A 21,683-nucleotide genomic window follows, 5' to 3' on the forward strand; every position below is an offset into this window, starting at 1 on the left:
GAAAAGTTTGATGCTTAAATGTTTCACTTTAAGGGTGAGGGCTAAAATGAATGTTAGATGGGAGATTTATAGGAAGAAATCTTTGACCAAAAAGTATTCTTCTAAGACTTTGGGTGGAATTTTCCATTCTGGAGTCCAAGTCTTGTGGCAGATGGGAATGTCGATATGATTCCCGCTGAGTGGCGGGGCAGCTGAATGTGTAATCTTCCGCTGGTCAGCTCATTAATTATGCACCCGCGAGGAGCACTGCACCTCTCATGGTGGGGCAGGCAGAAAGTCGCCTGCCCCGCCCTTACCTCATGAGGTCAAAGGTCCTGGTGTCATATCTAAATAGCACCCTGATAGCCATTCACTCAATACAGGCCAGAAGCTCCGCATTACTCCTCCAGAATCCACATCCTCAGACATACGAAGGGGCCTCTGGCATTACCTTTCACTCATTTCCAGATAAGAACACCACCTGCGATACACCCACGGTAAGGCCAGTGCTCGCCATTGCAGTAGACCCTGCTCACCAGCATCTGGACCTTCTTGAGGCCCTGCTGCTTCTTGCTGCTCAGGCCTTTGCTCCTCCTGGACCTATGCCAATCTGCAATGGATCCTCCTCCACATCTGGATGATGGCCATGTGCAAGAAGTCTCCCTCTGACACTTTTCTGCTTGCCTCCACTATCCTCGAGACTCTACAGAGAGACCATTGCATTGGCAGAATAGAAAGATTAACCACATAAGTCCTTGTAAGCCATGACCATCCACCTGGGAGGATGGAGGTTTGGAGTCACGAGTTGGCTGCCATCCACCGGCAGTGTCCCTTGGAGGCATCCGCCTCCCTTCCTTCCTTCATCTCTGCCCTGATTGTAGCATATGGCAAATGGTACATAATAAACAACAGCGCCACACCTTGCTGGGATCTCGATGTTATGAGATTCCTGAGTTGGAAACAAACCAGCTGCAATGCAGGCTTCACCATGGAGAGGAAAACACAACTGAACATCTTTGACATCCAGTTGCCTCATAATTATTAGAGTGTCCCTTTAGTCAGCCATTTGTGCTGGCCTTGAACTCCACCCACCCAAAAAGACCTTCCTCCCACGACGAGGGATCTCACTTACTGACTAACTGTGTGCTCATGGTTAGATTTGAAAAATGGTGCGCGTCACCTTCCAGACTCGGTTTACCACCTTCTACCCTCCCCCTGTCGCCCACCAACTTCCCCCCTCCATCATCATAGATCCACCCACTATCACCATTCCTCTCCTCTCTGTCATCCTTGAACTTCAGCCCCACCCCGCTCACCCCATTACCCTGGACCCTATTACAATCCACCTACACATGCCTTCCCTCCAACACCGATTACAGTCCCTATGCCCACCCTGACTCTGCCCCCTATCTAGTACCCCTCCATGACTCTCCCCATGAGATCTTCACCTACCAAGCTCTCACACTGGACCTGCGACCCTATCACATCTGACTCCGCCTCTGACTGTGACACTCCCCTCCTATCACCAGTACCCTGAATTCACCCCCCAGGACCCCACCATCGACCCCACCCTCTAAGTCGCACTCCCTTTCCCCCTCCCCCACAACCTTCCCTGGACACACTCTCTCCCACTTCCCCACTTTGCCTGCCTCCCTTGTCCAGCCTTGGTGCAACTTTTGCTACTAGCACTCGGTATGAGTGAAGTTATGCCAGGTCCCCAAGAGGGTGAAATCAGCATCTTCTGACTTCAAAGCCATGGAAGAGTTGAAGTTTGCCAGGTACACACTGCTTATATGCAGTCCTAAAAATGAAAGTTCTGAATTCTCACTGGCAAGGAACTTAATTTGGAGGGTGAACTTTATTCCGATGAGATGGCCTTTTAATGAGCATACATGAGATGCTAATGCATGCAAATTGAGTTCCTGACATTGATGGTCTGGAAGCTCAACCCAACTTTATCCTGCCTTCAAAGTTGGGAGGGCAAAATTCAAAACAGTTTATCCCGCCATCAGGAAACAGATTCTTTTGCCTTCCGCCAAGCTAAGTGTCCCCACCCGCCATGATTCCCTCTACTTTCCTTGAGGAAAATATAGAAAGCACTTAAAAATCTGCTGAATGACAGAGAAGTACAGGTGGTATTTTAAAAACGGCAAAGAATATTTTGTACCAAAAAGTGACACCTTTTATAATTGGACAACAATGATATATTAGTCACCATCATTATTCATTTGCACAGTCACAAATATGGCTGTAAAAAGTTACAGTATATGTGAGATATTATCAAGGATGTCAGAGGGTGATATCTGTGTAACTAACAGTAGTGACTCAGAAAAAATGCATGTAGTGGTGACTTGTTAATCAGAATATTTTATTCAAACAGATTGAGTAACATGATTTACATATTTCTCAGAAAATTGATGCTTATTCAATCTACTTGATTAACAAGAACATTGGCCACACATTTTTTGTAGTGCAGTTGAGATACTTAAATAATTTTTGTACCTCAATTGTTGAAATTCAGAAGTTCATGATTTTGGAAAAACTGAACGTGACACTAAGTCTTAACACTTAAACTGTCAACAGCTTTAAGGAAACTTTCTCTGGGCCTACCAGTTTCCTGTCAAAGTATCCTGTGAGTAATTGTATTGGGTTGATTTTAATTTGTTGAAATAGGTGTTAATGGGTGATAGTTAGGACTGGTAGACATACCGCCCATTAGCATCGAGACTCTGCCCATTGCTCTCTTTAGTGAGCATACCACTGGCTGGCTGGAGTGTGTGCCTTTTTCAGGCAATAGGGCCCTTTAATGTGCATGAAGGGGTTTTATGACATCTAAGAAAACTTACCAAAAAGATGAGCTGTAAATTATTTTTGTGTGGCAAGTGGAGCTGAATGGACCTCTCAAAAAATTAACCTGGGCTGCTGCATGTAATAGCATCCTCTTGTGGCCATTTATGTATGTTTGTCTATAAATCAAAACTGGAATAAACCAGTTTGGTTAGGTACCTGAACTCCATGTGCATGCATCAGTCTCTCTTTATCTTGCTAGATATCACAGTCAATGGAGATAGGATTACAATTCCCTAGCTGAATACAACTGGTTGGAGAAGCTGCCTGCAAACCAGCAGAGGAACTGAGAGGTTTTGTTTTTACTGAAGAATATGCTCAAACAATTCGATCTCGGAGAAAAGGCTGTTTTTACATGTGGGTGGGCTGACCTTTAGTTATGGCTGCATCAACAGGTATTATTGATCATCTGGGAGGGTACAGCCATAACTGAGAGACTTTTGGTGCATATGCGAAGAACTTCATAACTTTGCAATTTTATGCGTGATTATCCAGTTAATGTTGACTCAACTTTTCACAGTAGAACCATTCAGAAATCACGCCATCTGATGCACCCTTGTCAACCTCCATGTTTACCAGAGCTCCATCCAACATTACTTGAACTATGGTGCCCTATGAATTTCCACTGGCCATCCTTGTGCTTCGGATCATATGGGTCTCAACCAACACTTCATCAATCTGGCACTGTTCAATAACTGTATGCAATGACTGCTGTTTCCTCCTGCCAGTGTTTTCTCTGATTACATTCTTTCAACATACCTTGGCAAGATGACCCTTCTTCTTGAAACTGTCGCACTTTGCCTTCACAAATGAACAATTTTGTGCCCAATGTTTGCTTAAGCACCGCTAATAGTACTTTATCGTACCACTGCTACTACTAATTGCCTTCGTTGGGGCCTTTGGCTTACTTGCATGCAGCTTTTTTACTTCAGCACTTCAGTTCAACAACTTCAGTTTACTTCAACACATGACCAGTGGTTGTTACCTCTGACTTCTTTCAAGTCATGTACCTCTGTGTCCATGGACAATGCTGTTTGGCAAGCTATGTTGAAAGTTAACTTTGGCAATGTCAGCAACTTACTGTGGATGCTTTCACTTTTTAAACCGCACACAAATCTGTCCTGCAATGCTATCTCTTGAAATTCCCCAAATTTACAATGAACAGATTGTTTTTTCAAAACTACAATATAATTTCCAATGTCCTCACTGGGCCACCAATTCCTGGTTCCAAACCAATAGCTGTCTGCAATCTCCAATGGCTTGTGACTGTAGTGCTGCTCAAGCTTACACTAAATGTCCAACAGTGGTGTGTCTTTTGGCTTAATTAGCAGGTACATGCAAGTTATGGAGGGGAGAAAATCCCCATAATGGGAAGTGTGTTGGTTCCAGTCACATGCAAGGAACAATGTGTAAAACTGCCCATCATTGTAGTGAAGGATGAAAAACCAGTGTTGTCAAGAAGAAACTGGTTAACAACACTTGAATTAAACTGGAACAAGTTTTTGGTGTAGAAACAAAATTCACAATGCAAGATGATGTGATCATCAAGTACCCTCAGGTGTTTAGTGAAACCAGCAGACCTACTTAACGATATAAGGCCAACCTACAGGTGCAGAGGAACGCAAGGCCAGTTTATTGCAGACCTCGTCCAGGACCCTATGCCTTAAAAGAAGAAGTAGAGCGAGAACTGAAAAGACTTGAGACTGAGAACATCGTTTCTAAAATAGAACAGAGTAATTGGGCTGCTCCCATAATGGTAGCGCCAAAGTCCGAGCCAGTAGTTTAAGAATATATGTGGATTATATAGTAACTGTAAATCAGGTACTGGAATGTAATCCACATGATACTTGGAGGATCTGTCACAATGTTGCCAGGAGACCAGATTTTTTCAAAATTAGCTCTGACAGATGCCTATATGCAACTTGAGTCAGATGATGAGTCTAAGCAGTATTTGATTATTAATACACAGAGGGTCTATTCCAGTTTGATAGGCTGCCATTTGGTGTTTCTTAGCCTCCAGAATTTTTCAAGGGACAATGAACCAAATTTTGCAAAGAATTCAGGGGAAAGTGTGCTATTTGGATATATATAGAATATACTTATCCTAGTTCCAAACAGGCAGACCCATGATGACAGACTTTTATAAGGTGCTCCAATGTTTGAAAAAGCGTGGAGTTCAGGCAAAGGCACACTAAATGTGAAACGTTTCAAAACTCTGTAGAGTATTTGAGTCTCAGGGTAGACAATGATTGGTTGCATCCTTCCCAGGAGTGTTGTTTCAAGCAAAAAGAAATGTGCCACACCCTCAAAACACCTCTGAGCTCAAATATTTTTGGGGCTTAGTGAATTACTACTACACTCATTTAAAATCTGGCAACCTTATTGCATCCATTGAATGAACTCTCGAAGAAGGCGTCCCATGGAATTGGACAAGGGAGTGTGACAAAGCCTTCCAGTTGTGTAAAAGTCAATTGGTAGTTGGTACAATGCTTGTACATTATGATGTCTCCAAAAAGATTAAGCTGGCATGTAATGCCTCTCCAGAAGGAGTAGATGCTGTGATCTCTCATGTGTTGGATCATGGTGAGAAGAGACCTATTACATTTGCCTCACATGCCTTCCGTGCCAGTGAGTGAAATTATGCTCAGATAGAATGGAAGCATTGTCTCTGATTTTTGGAGTAAGAAGATTTCATAAATATTTGTATGGTCATAGTTTCACGATCAAAATTGACCATAAGCCACTGACGGCTAATTTGAATCCAAAGTCTTCAGTGCCCATTTTAGCTGCAGCTCGAATGCAGAGATGGGTTTTGATTTTGTCTGTATTTTTTAAATACAGACGATCAGAAGATCATTGCAATGCTGATGTGATGTCTAGCTTACCAGCCTGCCTGAGGTAGAACCCAACAGGGAAGATATCTATTTCTTTTCACATGTACATGGGTTGCCAGTCACATCAGATGATATTGGTAGAACAATTTGCAGGGCCCCTGTATTAGCAAGGGCATTGAACTTTATCGCAAATGGGTGGCTAACACAGATATTGAATTTAGAAATCAGGCCTTTTGTTATGTGTAAGAATGAGTTGTCAGTTGATAAAGATTGTGTTATATGGGGAGCCAGAGTTTTAATTCTTCAAAGATACAGATTGCAGTTGCTATGTAATCTTCATGGTCAACACCAGGGATGAGCTTGACAGAGAGACAAGTGGAGAAGCTATATTTGATAGCCAAGGTTAGATAAGGACATAGAAGACACAGTGTAGGGTATGTCAACTGTAGAAAATAAGCCACCATCAATATCTTTCCAACCATGGAAATAGCCAGCCAAATAAGGCAGAGGAGGCACATAGATTTTGCATATTTTGCAGTGCAACAGCTATCCATTGTGATAGATAGCCATTCAAAGTGGGTTGAGGGGTTTCCAATGAATCAAACAAGAACCAGCAAAACTCTCTATATTTTACATAGCTAGTTTGCTGCTGATGGGTTCCCAGAGGAAATTGTGTCCAACAATGGATCTCAGTTTTGTTCAAAAGAGTTTATAAGATTCATGAAAATGAACGGGATGAAACATTCTAGAGTTCCATCCTATAATTCTGCTTTAAATGGAGTAGCAGAGCGCACAGTACAAATTGTTAAGTGTACTCTTGTTAAACAAATGCTAGTTACAAATTGGAAGAAACATCAGTTTCATTGATTCACAAACTGGTAATTTTGTTGTTTATTACATACCTCACACTACTACCAGCAGAACACCAACTGAACTGATTCTGAGAAGACAGCCTAGAACAGAGTTTTAATTGCTGAAACCACATATAGCACAGTCAATAGAAAAAAAAATCCAGGCAGAAAGAAAGTGTACAAGGGGTAGAGCGAAAGAGAGAGAAGTCTGTAGTTGAACCAGAAGGTCAAAGTGAAAGGTCATCATCATAAGTGGTTGAAGTGGCTATCAGGAAGAGTAGTGAAAATATGTGGCCCCCGCACATATTTGGTCAAGATGTTTGGTAGTGGAAAGGTTAGGATTGTAAATATAGATCATGCTTACATGTACCTTCAGAGGTTCATGAAAAAGGAAGTTGAGAAGAATCAAATGAGCCTGGTGAATTGGGTAGTTTGGATACAAGTAAAATACCAATAGTTACTGCAATACAATTTGTGCCTGAAACCAGTTTAGCTCCGAGTCAGTCAGACAGACATGTCGAATGAAGTGGAAAATTCAATTGAAAGTCAAGGGCAAAATCACTCTTTGCTGGAGAAAATTTCTCCTCACACTGAGACCCAGTTGGGCCCCGGTTCTTCCCCAAGTTCTGAATATTTGGATCAAAAAAGGCAGTATCATCTTAGAAGTAGGAAACCAGTGGTTAAGGTGGATTTGAAAATAAATGAAAAACAACATATATAAGTTATATGGAATTTGAACTTTGTGTAACTTTTTCATTAAGAGAGGAGTGTATTAGCACCCTCTTGTGGCCATTTGTGTATGTTTGTTTAAAACTCAAAACTAGAATAAACCAGTTCAGTTGGGTACTTGGACTCCATGTGCATGCACCAGTCTCACTTTGTCCTGCAAGATATCACATTGCCTACACTTACTTTCCCACCCCACATATTTGTGACATCTCCCCACCTACTGAAATCCCTTGGTGCTGGTCTAACAGCCTCCAGGCTGTCTGGTATCTGTTTGGCCTAAATCCAGTGAGCTGCATTGGGATGTGCATTTGGAGCACACAGCTTGCTGGTGTCGTTTAAATGAGGCCATGTTTCAAAATGGCTCCTCCCTCTTCACTGCCAGGATGAGCAGCTGCCAATCAGCCCCCACAAAATTAAAGCCAACCCCAATGTATGGTATCTGTTTTATATGGTTAGGAAGTTTTAGCATCCACATAACATAGTAAAAGTTAAATCTGAATGATCTAGGCGTTTGGAGTCTGCGTATTTGTGGGCATCAGAAAGAAGTGTTCAAGCATTTGGGGTGGAAGGCATTAGGGGCTAGGAGCAGATTAATGGGGTTTTGATGTATGTGGGTGAATGGAGAGGCTCAGTTATTAGAATGCCTGGGGAGGGATCAGGGGTGTTGTTGGCATCTGGGAGTGGAGTCTGCTTGCCTGGGAGCACTGGGCTGATGAGGTCTTAGGAAGAATTTGGGTAAAGAGTAATTTATGTTTGGGTAAGAGAAGAAAGCACATTATAATCATAACCAGTTTCAAGTGTGATTGAATTTCATAGGTCTATAAATTCAAACAATTGGTGTGCCGCGTGGACTCAACCAAATTGCTTCCCCTTGCTTTAAAAACTTTTCAGTGAACTTCATTGCATTTTCTCATAAGGCTCGTTCTCCTTTTTTGAGGTTTGATATTATCTGAACCCATTGAAGCACAAGTTTTTTTTTAACTCACTGGTTATCAGTTGTGAAGTTTTAAAGCCAGTTTTATGGGAAACAAACGTCCAATAGGTTTGGAATTTAAACTTCTAACAGCCATTAAGGTGAGAAGCTCTCCATATCTTGCTCTTATTCTGTGCTTGTTTTATCTGAACTTGAATTCCAATGTGAAAGGACTATTTTTCAGGAGATGAAACGTGCCAATCTATCTGCCCATTATATATCTGATTTTGTGGAGAGAGAAACAGAGTTAATGTGTTAGGTCGATGACCCTTCAGCAAAATGTTCTAAAGTTCACGCATTATTCGTTGCTGAGTTTCAGTTAGGATAATTGTTCCATGAACACCCTGGGCATGTATGGCCTTCTGCTGAGAGCCCTTTTTCACTCCTCCTCCCCTTCCTGCAGATTGTCCTGCTCTGTGTGACCTCTGTTGGCTCTCTGTCATGCTGTATTCCAAGGGGAATGTCTACTTGTACACCCATACCTTGTTGCAGTTGTTTTATACAGAGGCCTGGGAGTCAGCAAAGGTCACTTCCCACATCACTTCTTGTAAACTTTGGTAACTTGAAACAACTATAGGAAATACTAAACACTTATTGAATCATAGCAACAGCCAGAAGAAATCAACCAGCAACTAACCTATAAGTAGGTGTTGATCCCTTTAAATAGTGTTGGTGGAGAGGAACTTCTTGTTATTGTACACTTGTTCATTTGTACAATATTAAGAGAAAGCTTTGGCTGGAGTGTTGAGATCCAAAATGGCACAAATCAACATTGCACACTAATTGACATTATAATCTGCTTACTCTGCTAATATTCATTTTGTCCACAAACGCCTATACTAATATGGAGTCCAGTGCGCTTTACCCTTCACATGTGCATGCACCACATGGACCCCATTTTCAAACTCTAAGGTGCTTATCATTCCCAAAAAACAAGTGCTAATGAGCCCATTTTTTAGCCTGATATGTTCTACACAAATATGTACTGGAAAATAAATTGGGTTGTTTCTTTATTTATCTGTTGTAATACAGTAGGCATGCTACTATTTTTCAGGAGATGAAACATGTTCTGCAGAGTAACGCTGTGGCCTACATTAACCTGTTCAAACCTATTGTGGGAAACGGAACCCTGAAAACTGTGGTGTCACCCTCCCTTCGGCAACTGGCAACAGATCTTATAAACATGGTATGTTCCATTCAGCAGATAACCAAAATATTATGTATGGTAAAACTAAACATTTGATTCTTTTTTTTTGTGATTTGTGTGCAGTGATCAGACTGGTAGATGGTGCAGTCAAAAATAACAGCGTGATAGCGGGACTTGGCCAGTCGATACAACGAGGCCTGTCTCCTTCATGCTCTCTTTTTTCATTTGTGAATTTGTTTCTTCTTTATAACAGTGTCTTTTGTTCTCTGCCAGGTTGTATCTCTTTTATTTTGCTGTTTTGTTTCTCTAGTATTTTTTTTAAATGTTCTACGTTTTTTAAATGTCTGTGTTTGTTTGTGCCTTTATTGCAACTGTTTCTTTTTTTAACCAGTCATTCTTTCCACTTCTACAAAATGATCTGGATATCAGAACCAACTCTAAGCCATCATAATTTGCTGATTACAGAAAATGGGGAGAACATCAGAGACAAGGGTAAAGCAAAAGATTTGTACGAGCATATGGACTGCTCATGCAATCCAGCAAGCAAATGCAGTGAAATGTGCAACTGATCATTGTTAAGTATTGCACATAATTTGAACAAATCAGGGACATAAGCATACAGTGGAATTGAATTAACACAGGGAGATTTTGAAAGGAATTTGAGATTACCAGTAATCAAATTAAATGCTTGCACAATGTGGCAAAGTAATTTTAAAAGGTAATAGAATGCTGAAATATATACATAGCCAAAATGCATGAATATATATATAAAGAAGTTATGCATAGGCTTTACAATGACTGATCATACTTCATTATGGAGTAATGCATGCTAATTTGATTGCCGTTCCATAAAGACATAAACTTCCATTTAAAAGGGTACAGAAATGAGCAATGTGACTGATCCCAGTGTAAAGGGATAAGCTGTACAGAAAAACACTGGAGAATTTACAGACAAAAAGGAGGCGTTGAGGGGCCTTATTGCAGCATACGATTGAACTCAAAGTGTTTTTTCCTTTCAAAATTCCACTCATTTATTTGCGTATCGCTGAATGTAAAATCTGCCATGAATCAGCACAACTGGGCAGTGTTTTAGAATGTATTTTTTTAAAGTTTGCTTAAAAAACACCTTTGATCTATTTAAAAGTGCAGTTTGATTAATACAGCTGAAAATGGGTTTCTCATAAAAAACGCATTTTTAATCAGTGTATAGTCCATCACCTGAGAGTAATTTGGTTTTATATAACTGAAAATATTTTTAAAAAATTATGCAGAGCCATTTTCTAGTTATATTGGGGCAGAGCAGGTAGTTTCTTAGTAAATTAAAAATAACAAAAGCTTTCAAAATGTGTCTCTTAGTGTCCTTGCACCCAAAAAAAAGGATTATTGCAATGGTAATAATTTTGAGCTGGGGGCATGACCAATTTTGTGGCTTCATGACTAAGCCACCAAGATATGGCCTCATTCATTTGCAGTTCTTTTGAGGTAGAAATTATTTCTACTTTGGTGCTGACTTCATTTTTTTATGCACATAAACCCTGCCAGGAGGCAAACCATGATGACTGCTATTTGATTAACTAACTCCCATCACACCAATGTATTCTCAGCATTTAGGGCCGTAGGAGCAGGAGAGGGACACGGATCCATTGAGCTTGCTCCCCAGTTTTATTAGTTGGCCTTTTCATTATATCCTATTACCTTTATTTCCTAAATACGCATCTAGCTTCCTTTTAAACACCTCAATTAATTTTGCATCAGTGACCTCTTTGAATGGTCCTTTCCATATTCCCACTACCCTTTGTGGGAAGAGCTTTTTCTGAATTTACTTTCAACTGTCTTAGTTAAAATTTGAAGATTATGGGGCAGAAATTGAACCCTGTAGGCACAGAATGGTGACATTAATCACCAGTTTCCCAGTGTTTTCCCCCAGGCCCCAAGGGCACCTGCAGCCAGATTTCATGGGGTGGGGATAAATTGCTCATCCCACCTCCCCCCACCCCCTACTCCCCCTCCTTGCAAGAGTCAGCCAGCAGCCAACACACCTAAAAAAAAAGCCCACTCGCAGGTATAACATGCTTCCAATGGGCTAAGCAGGCTGAGAATGGGATTTCCACCCCTCAGTGGGAGCAAGTTCTGGGCTCGAGAATCCATGTGGCCATCATGGCCAGTGAGAGCCAATCTGACTGGCCAGCTGCTCTAGCAGCTCCAGTAGCACCAGAACTTAGGAGTGGATGGAGCTGGGACTGCAGGCAGGCCCACTCAGAATTTCGGTGGATCCCAGAGCCAGGTAAGTCCCTTGCTTTTAGGGTGGGAAGGGATAGGCAGCCTACTGGGAGGACAGGTTTTGGAGGCCAGGTGGGGAGGAACAGAGTTTGGGGTAATATCTTGGGGAGTACCTCCCGATGCGCACAGTGCACCCACTGAATGATGTCCTCCCCTTCCTTCCCACCTTTTAATCATGCATTTAAAAAAAGGCCTGCCCACTCCAACCAGCTGGTTACTGAAATTTGTGTCCTCGCTGAGGGAGACCTCAGATCTCTCATTACTGCTCGACACACCAAGCCAGTAGCTGTTAAAGTCACTGTGACCTTGAACTTCTCTGGATCCTTCCAAGGATCAGCAGTGATCCTTCACGGTATCTCTCAAGCAGCAGCACCCTTTTGCATCTCACAGGTCACGGATGCCTCAATGCATACAATTTCACACAGTTGGGGCCTGGCATTTACAAAGGGCAGTGGAATTTGCCTCCATTGATGGATACCCACAGATGCAGGGTCATCGATTGAATTCATGTGGCCATCATGGCCAGTGAGGTTCATTGACAGGAAAGACTTCCACTCCTTCAACATTCATCTGGTAAGTGACCACAGCAAGAGCACTTGCTATCCTGGCAGCTGCTGTGACATTTTTATCCTACAGCAGCCCAGGGTTCTGCAGCCCTTCTTGCCATCACCAAAACTCCATGAATGGCTTCTACAGGACAAGGGATATCCCTTCATGTGATGCCGAGGCACAGAGGCACTATAACTAAAGCCATCTACACATGAGGACTACACACTGAGCAGACCATTAGGCTTCTGAAGATATGTTTTGGATCCCTGGACCAGTTGGGTGGTGTCTTGCAGTACACTTTGCAAGAGCCTCATGCATTCTGGTCTGTTGTGCTCTCCATAACATGGCAAAGAAGAGTGGGACTCTAGATCACCACGGCTCATTGGAGGAAGAGGAGGAGGAAGATGCAGAAGAGAATGATGCCCATGCTGTACAGACAGGAAGCCAGGGCTGGCTCAGGAGTCATTCCTCAGGATGGTGTGAATGTTAGAGCACTTCTGAGCCAGACACATTTCACCGGAGTGCTACTTATCCAGCAGGACTGCATACTCTAGTACTCACTTTGCTTTGATTGTGTGAAGACACCCATAAAACACAACATTTATTGCTTCCATTCTTACAATGGCCCAGATTTTCTTTTCTCAATAACAGTGAAAGCTAAGAAGTTTGCTGCTAGTGAGGGACACAAGAGCACCACAACTTAAAGTGAACTCACTTATCCACAAGTTGCATATGCCTAATAGGGCTCCAGAGGAGCTCCCACTGATGGTCCTGCCATTCATATTCTTCAAGTGCGAGGGATCATTATTTCACGAACTTTCCTGTTTGCCTTCAACTTGCATGGATTTTTCTGCGCAAAAAGTTAGGGCTGATAAGAACAGGCATAAATCAAGGTGTCAGCCCTCTAAATGCTTACGTCCCTATCCACAAAATAAGCAGATGGTAAATAAGATATTGCTAATTGTGAATAAAAATGCTTACATGATTCCCTGACTCTCCCTCTGGCATCATCTCCACGGCCCCAGCTCGCCACCACAACCTCCTCCCCCTCCCACCCCCCCGCACTCCACCGGGAACCTCCATCACATCCAGTTCCACTGGCGCCACACTGGCAGCCCCCACCCCATCCTCCCGCAACTCCTCAGTCCCAACCATGCCAGAAACAGCATTTGATGGAGTGCTGGGGCAGGGAGTGGGTGGAGAGAAGCCAGGTGGCATTTATGTCCAAGGGACAGCACCTGGCAAACTCCTAGAACTGTTACAGAAGTCTTAAAAATATTTAAAAGTTTAAAACAGTTCTAAAAAGTATTCCAATTTTTTGAAAGTATTATAAGTTAGTTAAAAAATCATCTTTCATTGAGTTAAAGACTGCCCTTGAGGGGCATGTCTTCAGCTCATAATATCAAAAATGGGGGTGGTTTTGCTTACAATGCGCCAACATTGGAAAACCTCGCTGTTTGTCCCAATACTAGGCCTTGCTGCAGGAAGAAGGGGAAGTTTTCACTGCAGCCTAAGGACAAGGTAAGTTCAGATTTATTTGCGCTGTCAGTGGCAAACACCACAGCTTTGCCACTGACCCTTTCCCATAGGTATTCCCATCTCTCCATTATCCACTTTCTCATGCAATGCCACCCTCACCATGTCAAGGGCTGCCTCCTCCATTCTAGTAAAGATGGCGATGGAAAGAAAAGTCAGGCCAGTGTCTCCATTCAAAGATCATTACTTACCTTCACTATCTCTTCCCTCTTTTGCAGTTTTGCCATCAAAGAATGGAAGCTCACATGTCAGGGATCAGGCTCAACATCTCTAATGTAATTAAAAGTTAACAATTCACACAAGCACGAATGAAAACCACCCTAGTGAACCACTCACTACTTTGTCCTAAGCAGTGACCTCTCTCAGCCACTTCTTTGTGGTCCTCCACTTGTGGACTCAGATGAAGTGGAAGTAGCCTGCTCATGTGTTTCTGCTTGCAGTTGAGATGTCTGTGATGGTCATCCTCATCGTGGAGGTGCCCGTGGGATCAATGCAAGGGCAGCGTCTATCATAGGGCACTGTTGCAAGATTGGTCCCTCTGTCAGAGGGATCAAGGCTTCTGATGATGACAATGGCACCCATGAGGGATGACACCTCAACCTTATCCATGACTGCCTCAGCCTTTTGGTGCTCTGGATTGCTGGAGAGGACCACTAGCTGGGGCATAACTGGCATCCACTCCATGCATCTTCCCTCCATCAACACCATTCACCGGTAAGAGCTACAGAATGTACTATGCATTCTGTGCATGTCAGTGTGCTATTCCGACTTATACTCAGAATGCTGCCGCAGCTTATGGCTTACCATAAGGTTGGCCACTCTCTCAATGGAGGAGCTCATGCATTCAAAGCACTAAAGCATGGTGCTGCATATGAGCTGGATAGACTCCTTCATTCTGAGCCTGTGACTCTGCACTGCTTCAGGGAACCCTGACACCTGGGTAAACACCTCTCATTGCTAGTCAAGGAAGAGCCATTTGTGACTGCTAAGGCCCTGCATCTGCACCCTGCTGACCATGTATCTGTCCTCCATTCTACCAGGAGGACTGTCCACAGCTGCGTCCCTCATCATCTCCTGCTCACTAGTGCCATGCTCTTAACCCAGTGTCACCTTACCTAACTGCAGGAGACAACCCACCAATGTGAAAGTGTCTGCACTGGCAAGGATGCACTTGAATGATGTGACAATGCTGGCTTTGTGCATTCCATCTCGTCTGAGGATCCCAATGATGTTACTGTGGCACTGGCATACACCCCCGCCACAACTGGTCATGTGGGAGACATAAGGAGATCAGGAGGACTTGGCTGTGACAGCAGATACCTCTGCAGAGCTGAGGCTTCCCAATGCAGTTTTGTCATGCTGTCAGAGTGGGAGAAGTGCACTCCATCCCCTTTATCTACAGATCTGAATATCTTTCCATCCCCTCCCACAGTTATTCCCATCTTTCCATCACCCACTTTCTAATGCAATGCCACCCTCGCAGTGTCACGAGATGCCTCCTCTATTCTAGTCAGGATGGTGATCTGAGGCACTCCTCCTCCTGTGTGCACCCTCTCCCTGGCATTGTGCAACCTCTTCTCCTGCAAGGAAAAAAGAGATTCACCAGCTCTAGTGGCTCACTTAAATGAGATGCTGCATTTATTAGTACTGCTCCTCAGTACTGCTAAGGATTTGAGCCTTGCTCACAGGATAATTACCCTGGACACTTATTTCTCCCATGTTGAGGAGCACCATGCACCCTAAGGCTGCTCAGCTGGAATGTCTGCTGGTGGCTGCAGACCAGGAGGCCTGTCATCTGGGTGCTGCACTGCACTCAGCTAACCAGAACAAAGAAAGTCATTGAACCTCTTAGCACTGCACCCAGGTCTTCTTTGGCTGCTTACTTCTTCAGCCAGGCCTGCTTGATAGCTTTCTCCTGCCACTATCCAGGAACAGAATACCTTAATTATCTCTCACCTCCTCCAGCATTATCTCAAGGGCAACATCATTTTTGGGCCTGAAATGGATGTTTGGCCTCCATCTTTCCTGCTCCTCGTTTCTTCCTGCCATAGCATTTCAACATGGCAACCACATTAATGGCTGTTATCACCCCTTTCAATCGGGCCTGCACTTTCAGCTCCCTCCTCCTTCTCACGCCTGCTGCCCCGAATTGGCCACCAAACCTACCCTCTAGTCAACTAGGGCCACCCTTCTGGAAAGTTGCATCCACTGACAGCATCCCCCAGAGGTGGGACCCAGAAATTATGCCAATTTCAGGGTTCTGACCCCAAAACAAAAGCTCAGGCCCTCGACTCATCACTTGTATCAGATCAAACTTCAATATTCGGTTCATTCTTTTGCGTGAAAGATGAGCTTTGCAGCTATATTTTAGCCAATCTAAGGCCAGTTTTTAATTTTTTACTCCAGGATGAATGGAGGAATGCTACAACAGCAGGAGCAAAAGTGCATTCAGTAATTAAGTCAATTTAAAAGAATAGGTTGACATTAAACAGAGAAAGAGGAACAGAGTGATCACAGGGATGAAAACAGAATAAAGAAAATGAATAGACATGGACTCCTAATTTGTAAATATGTACTTGCACAATATGTGCCCAGAGCACCACAATTCAACTATGAGGCTCACAAGCAATTTGTTAGCCAAAATAGAGTGGAATGTGTATTTTAAACAGTACTGAAATGCTTATTGATCAATCCTTGCAAGACACTGATAATTTATTTAATGCAATCCATGATATGTGATTTCATTTGTGATCAATATTGGATCAACATTAATATAAATGTGTTGCTATTTTCACTGTGCAGGATTGACTTTAAAAAGGCTTGACAAAAATGAAACAATTGAAAAGTGCTAACAGCGTTAAGATCCTACAGTTTGTGCGATGTTTCACTGTTGCTGAATTTTATTTTACATTTCATTTGAGAAATTAAGGACTGAAGAACATTGTGTCACATTTTTGGGACTTTTAAAGCTCATTTTGAGGAAATTTGAGAAATTTCACAGATTGCGCTGTCTGCTATTCAGGTGTACACAGTGAGTTAACATGCTACGTAATTGCAAAAAATGGCACTCAAGGCATATTTGGGGGCAATAGGGAAATTCAACTCTAACAAAGGGGTCATGGTGCAATGACAAATGAAAGTTGCATATTGGGCTGAAAGTCAAAGGAAATTCGATATTTAGGGGAACAGACAAATGCTTCTGAGGCTGCAGACATGAATTCAGATGGTATGTTGCCCCCCTGATGCCAGGGTCACTGAATGCTACAGGTCACCCTGCGGGGATGGGGGAGAGGGGGTGGTGGGAGAGGAGGGGATGAATGACCAGCGGTGGCAGAGTGGTATTGTCGCTGGGCTAGTAATCCAGGTCCAGGGTAATGACCTGGGACCCAGGTTCGAATCCCACCATGGAAATAGTGAAATTTGAATTCAATGGAATCAAAAGCCTAATGGTGACCGTGAAACCACTGTCGATTGTTGTAGGGACCCCTCTGGTTCACCAATGCTCTTTAGGGAATGAAATCTGCAGTCCTTACCTGGTCTGGCCTACATGTAACTCCAGACCCACAGCAATGTGGTTGACTCTTAACTGCCCTCTGAAATGACAGTTATATCAATCTGCTAAAAACAATCCAAAACAAAAATAAAAATACCTGTAAAAACTCAGCAGGTCTGGCAGCAAGTGCGGAGAGGAACGAAGAGTCATACGGACTCGAAACGTTAACCGCATTCCTCTCCGCAGATGCTGCCAGACCTGCTGAGTTTTTACAGGTATTTTTATTTTTATTTTTGTTTTCAATAAGGAATGAAACCTGATGACCGCCCAGCATCAGTGGATGCACCGGAAATGATAACAGTAAACTCAGCCTTGTCGACCCTGCAAAGTCCTCCTTATTAACATCTGGGGGCTTGTGTCAAAATTGGGAGAGCTGTCTCACAGACCATGCAAGCAACAGCCTGACATAGTCATACTCACGGAATCATACTTTACAGATAATGCCCCAGACGCCACCGTCACTGTCCCTGGTATGTCCTGTCCCACCGGCAGGACAGACCCAGCAGAGGTGGCGGCACAGCAGTATACAATCGGGAAGACGTTGCCCTGGGAGTCCTCAACATCGACTCTGGACCCCATGAAGTCTCATGACATCATGGGCAAGGAAACCTTCTGCTGATTACCATGTACCGTCCCCCCCTCAGCTGATGAATCAGTGCTCCTTCATGGTGAACACCACCTGGAGGAAGCACTGAGGGTGGCAAGGGCACAGAATATATTCTGGGTGGGGGACTTCAATGTCCATCACCAAGAGTGGCTTGGTAAAACCAGCACAGACCATGCTGGCCAAGTCCTAAAGGACATAGCTGCTACACTGGGTCTGCGGCAGGTGGTGAGGGCACCAACAAGAGGGAAAAACATACTTGACCTTATCCTCACCAACCTGCCTGCCGCAGATGCATCTGTCCATGATAGTATCGCTAGGAGTAACCACAGCACAGTCCTTGTGGAGACTAAGTCCATTCTTCACATTGAAGATATCCTCCATTGTGATGTGTAGCACTATCACCGTGCTAAATGGGACAGATTTCAAATAGATCTAGCACCTCCTGGGTAACCATGAGGCACTGCAGGCAGCAGCAGAATTGTACTCAACCACAATATGTAACCTCATGGTTCAGCATATTCCCCGCTCTACCACTATTACCAAGCCAGGGGGTTAACATTAGCTCAATGAAGAGTGCAGGAGGGCATGCCAGGAGCAGCACCAAGCATACCTAAAAATGAGGCATCAACCTGGTGAAGCTACAGCACAGGACTACTTGCGTACCAAACAGCAAAAGCAGCATGTGATAGACAGAGATATTAGCAATTCCACAACCAATGGATCAGATCTAAGCTCTGCAGTCCTGCCACATCCAGCCGTGAATGGTGGTGGACAATTAAACAACTCACTGGAGGGAGGCTCCAGAAATATCCCCATCCTCAGTGATAGGGGAGGGGGGTGGGTGGGGGGGTGGGGGGTGTCACAGCCCATCAGCGCAAAAGATAAGGCTGAAGCACTTGCAACAATCTTCTGGCAGAAGTGCTGAGTGGATGATCTAACTTGGCCTCCTCCGGAGGCCCCCAGCATTACTTATGCCAGTCTTCAGCTAATTCGATTCACTCCACGTGATATCAAGAAATGGCTGAAGGCATTGTATTTTGCAAAGACTATGTGCCAAGATAATATTCTGGTAATAGTACTGAAGACTCGTACTTCAGAGCATGCCACGTCCCTAGCCAAGCTTTTCCAGTACAGCTACAACACTGGCATCTACTCGGCAATGTGAAAAATTGCCCAGGTATGTCCTGTACACAAAAGCTGGACAAATCCAACCTGGCTAATTACTATAGATCGTCAGTAAAGTGATGGAAGGGATCATCAACAGTGCTATCAAGCGGCACTTACTTAGCAATAAGCTGCTCACTGAAGCTCAGTTTGGGTTCCAGCAGGGTCACTCAGCTCCTGACCTCATTACAGGCTTGGCTCAAACATGGACAAAAGAGCTGAACTCCAAAGGCGAGAATGACTGGCCTTGACATCAAGGTAGTATTTGACCAAGTGTGGCATCAGTGAGCTCTAGCAAAACTGGAGTCAATGGGAATCGGGGAAAACTCTCCACTGTTTGGAGTCATACATAGCACAAAGGAAGATGGTTGTGGTTATTGTAGTTTAATCATTATTAATCATCTCAGTTCCAGGACATCACTGCAGGAGTTCCTCAGGGTAGTATCCTTAGCCCAACCATCTTCAGCTGCTTCATCAATGACCTTCCTTCCATCATAAGGTCAGAAATGGGGATGTTTGTCCATGTCCAGTTGTAGCAAGACCTGGACAATATCCAGGCTTGGACTGACAAGTGGCAAGTAATCTCTGCGCCACACAAATGCCAGACAATGACCATCTCCAACAAGAGAGAATCTAACCATCGTCCCTTGACATTCAATGGTGTTACCATTGCTGAATCCACCACTATCAACATCCTGGAGGTTACCATTGATTAGAAATTGAACTGGACTAGCCATATAAATACTGTGGTTGCAAGAACAAGTCAGAGGCTAGGAATCCTGTGGTGAGTAACTCACCTCCTGATTCCCCTAAGGCTGTCCACCATTTACAAGGCACAGGTCAGGAGTGAGATGGAATACTGTCAACTTGCCTGGATGAGTGCAGTTTCAACAGCGCTCAAGAAGCTCGACACCATCCAGGACAAAGCAGCGCGCTTGATTGGCACCCCATCCACAAACATTCACTCCCTCCACCACTGATGCATAGTGGTAGCAGTGTGTACCATCTACAAGATGCACTGCAGGAATTCACCAAGGCTCCTTAGACAGCATTTTCCAAACCCACGACCGCTACCATCTAGAAAGACAAAGGCAGAAGATACATGGGAACACCACTACCTGGAAGTTCCCCTCCAAGCCACTCACCATCCTGACTTGGAAATATATTGCCGTCCCTCCACTGTTGCTGGGCCAAAGTCCTGGAACTCTCTCTCTAACAGCACTGTGGGTGTACCTACACCACATGGACTGCAACAGTTCAGGAAGGCAGCTCACCATCACCTTTTCAAGGACAATTAGGGATGGGTAATAAATGGCTGGCTTAGCCAGCGATGTCCACATCCCATGAATGAATTAACAAAAGATACAAGCTCTTTAGGAAAGATAGGAAAGGCAGTATTGATTGAGGAGAACATTTCAGTGCTGGAGAGAAAAATGTCCCAGAGGGGTCAAGGACAGAATCTATTTGGCTAGAGCTAAGTAACAAAAAAGTTATAATTACATTGCATGGTGTAGTCTATAGGCCACCAACTAGTGGGAAAGATGTAGAGGAACAAATTTGCAATGAAATTATACAAAAGTGCAAGAATTATGGAGTAGTTATAATGGTGGACTTACTGGGAAATTAGTAGTATAAAGGGCAGAGAGGGGCAAGAGTTCTTAGAGTATGTTCAGGAGAATTTTCTATTGTATGTTTTTAGTCCATCAATAAAGGAGACATTGCTGGCCCCTGGTTCTTTGGACTTAGTTGGGCCAAGTGGATCAAGTGTCAGTGAGGGAACATTTAGGGAACACTGATCATTATATCATCAGATTTAAATTGTCTTTGGAGTAAGAATAATTAACTGGGGAAAAGTCAACTTCAATGGGGTAAGAATGGATCTGGCCCAGGTAAATTGGGATGAAAGATGAGCAGGCAAAAACTGTAATAGAACAATGGGCTGCATTTAAGGAAGAGAGCGTTCAAATCAAGGTATATCCTCACAAAGGAGAAAGGTAGGGCAAACAAATCCAGAGCTTCCTGAGTGCCGAAAGAGATAGCAATTAAGACGAAGCAGAAGAAGTGTGTTTATGCAAATATCAAATGGATAACATAATTGAAAACCAGGCTGAGTATAGAAGGCTCAGAGGGAAGTGAAAAAGCAAATACAAGAAGCAAAGGAAGAGTCTGAGAAGAGACAGGCAGCAAAAACAAAAAAAATAAATTTTCCCCAGGCATATGAATAGTAAAAAGGTGAAAAGTGTAGGAGTGGAAATGTTTAGGGACTTAAAAGGGGATTTGTGCATGGAGCAGGGGGCATGGCTAAGGCATTAATGGATAGTTCGCACCTGTCTTTATCAAGGAAGAAGACACTGCCTAGATTATGGGGGAAAAGCATGAATTTCGGACACTTGAAGGGCTTAAAATTGATAAGGAGGAGGTATTTGATAGGTTGCCTGTACTTAACATTGATAAGGCACCAGGACCAGATGAGGAAGTGAGAATGGAAATTTTGGAGGTGTTTCAAGGTGTCTCCATGCTTTGATGGTGTCACCATGTTTGGATGAGGTTTTGTTTATTCTATAAGTGACTTGAGATAGTCGGCATATAGTTTTTCTCAAAACTGTTTATTAATATACTATTTTCAAAGATTTC

At 43.5% G+C, this 21,683-nt stretch overlaps 1 protein-coding gene across 6 annotated transcripts in view; it reads left to right on the forward strand.

The window, feature by feature from the left end:
- The window catches only part of naaladl2 (N-acetylated alpha-linked acidic dipeptidase like 2), a 955,971-nt gene that overhangs the window by 719,902 nt on the left and 214,386 nt on the right, over positions 1–21,683 (forward strand). For all 6 annotated transcript variants that reach the window (XM_078563827.1, XM_078563831.1, XM_078563828.1 and 3 more), the window contains one exon: positions 9,268–9,399. In XM_078563827.1, the coding sequence (XP_078419953.1) occupies positions 9,268–9,399 (132 nt within the window). The remainder of the gene's footprint in view (positions 1–9,267; positions 9,400–21,683) is intronic.

Source organism: Cetorhinus maximus, chromosome 19 (genome assembly GCF_964194155.1).
Source record: "Cetorhinus maximus chromosome 19, sCetMax3.hap1.1, whole genome shotgun sequence".
Lineage (NCBI taxonomy): Eukaryota > Metazoa > Chordata > Chondrichthyes > Lamniformes > Cetorhinidae > Cetorhinus > Cetorhinus maximus.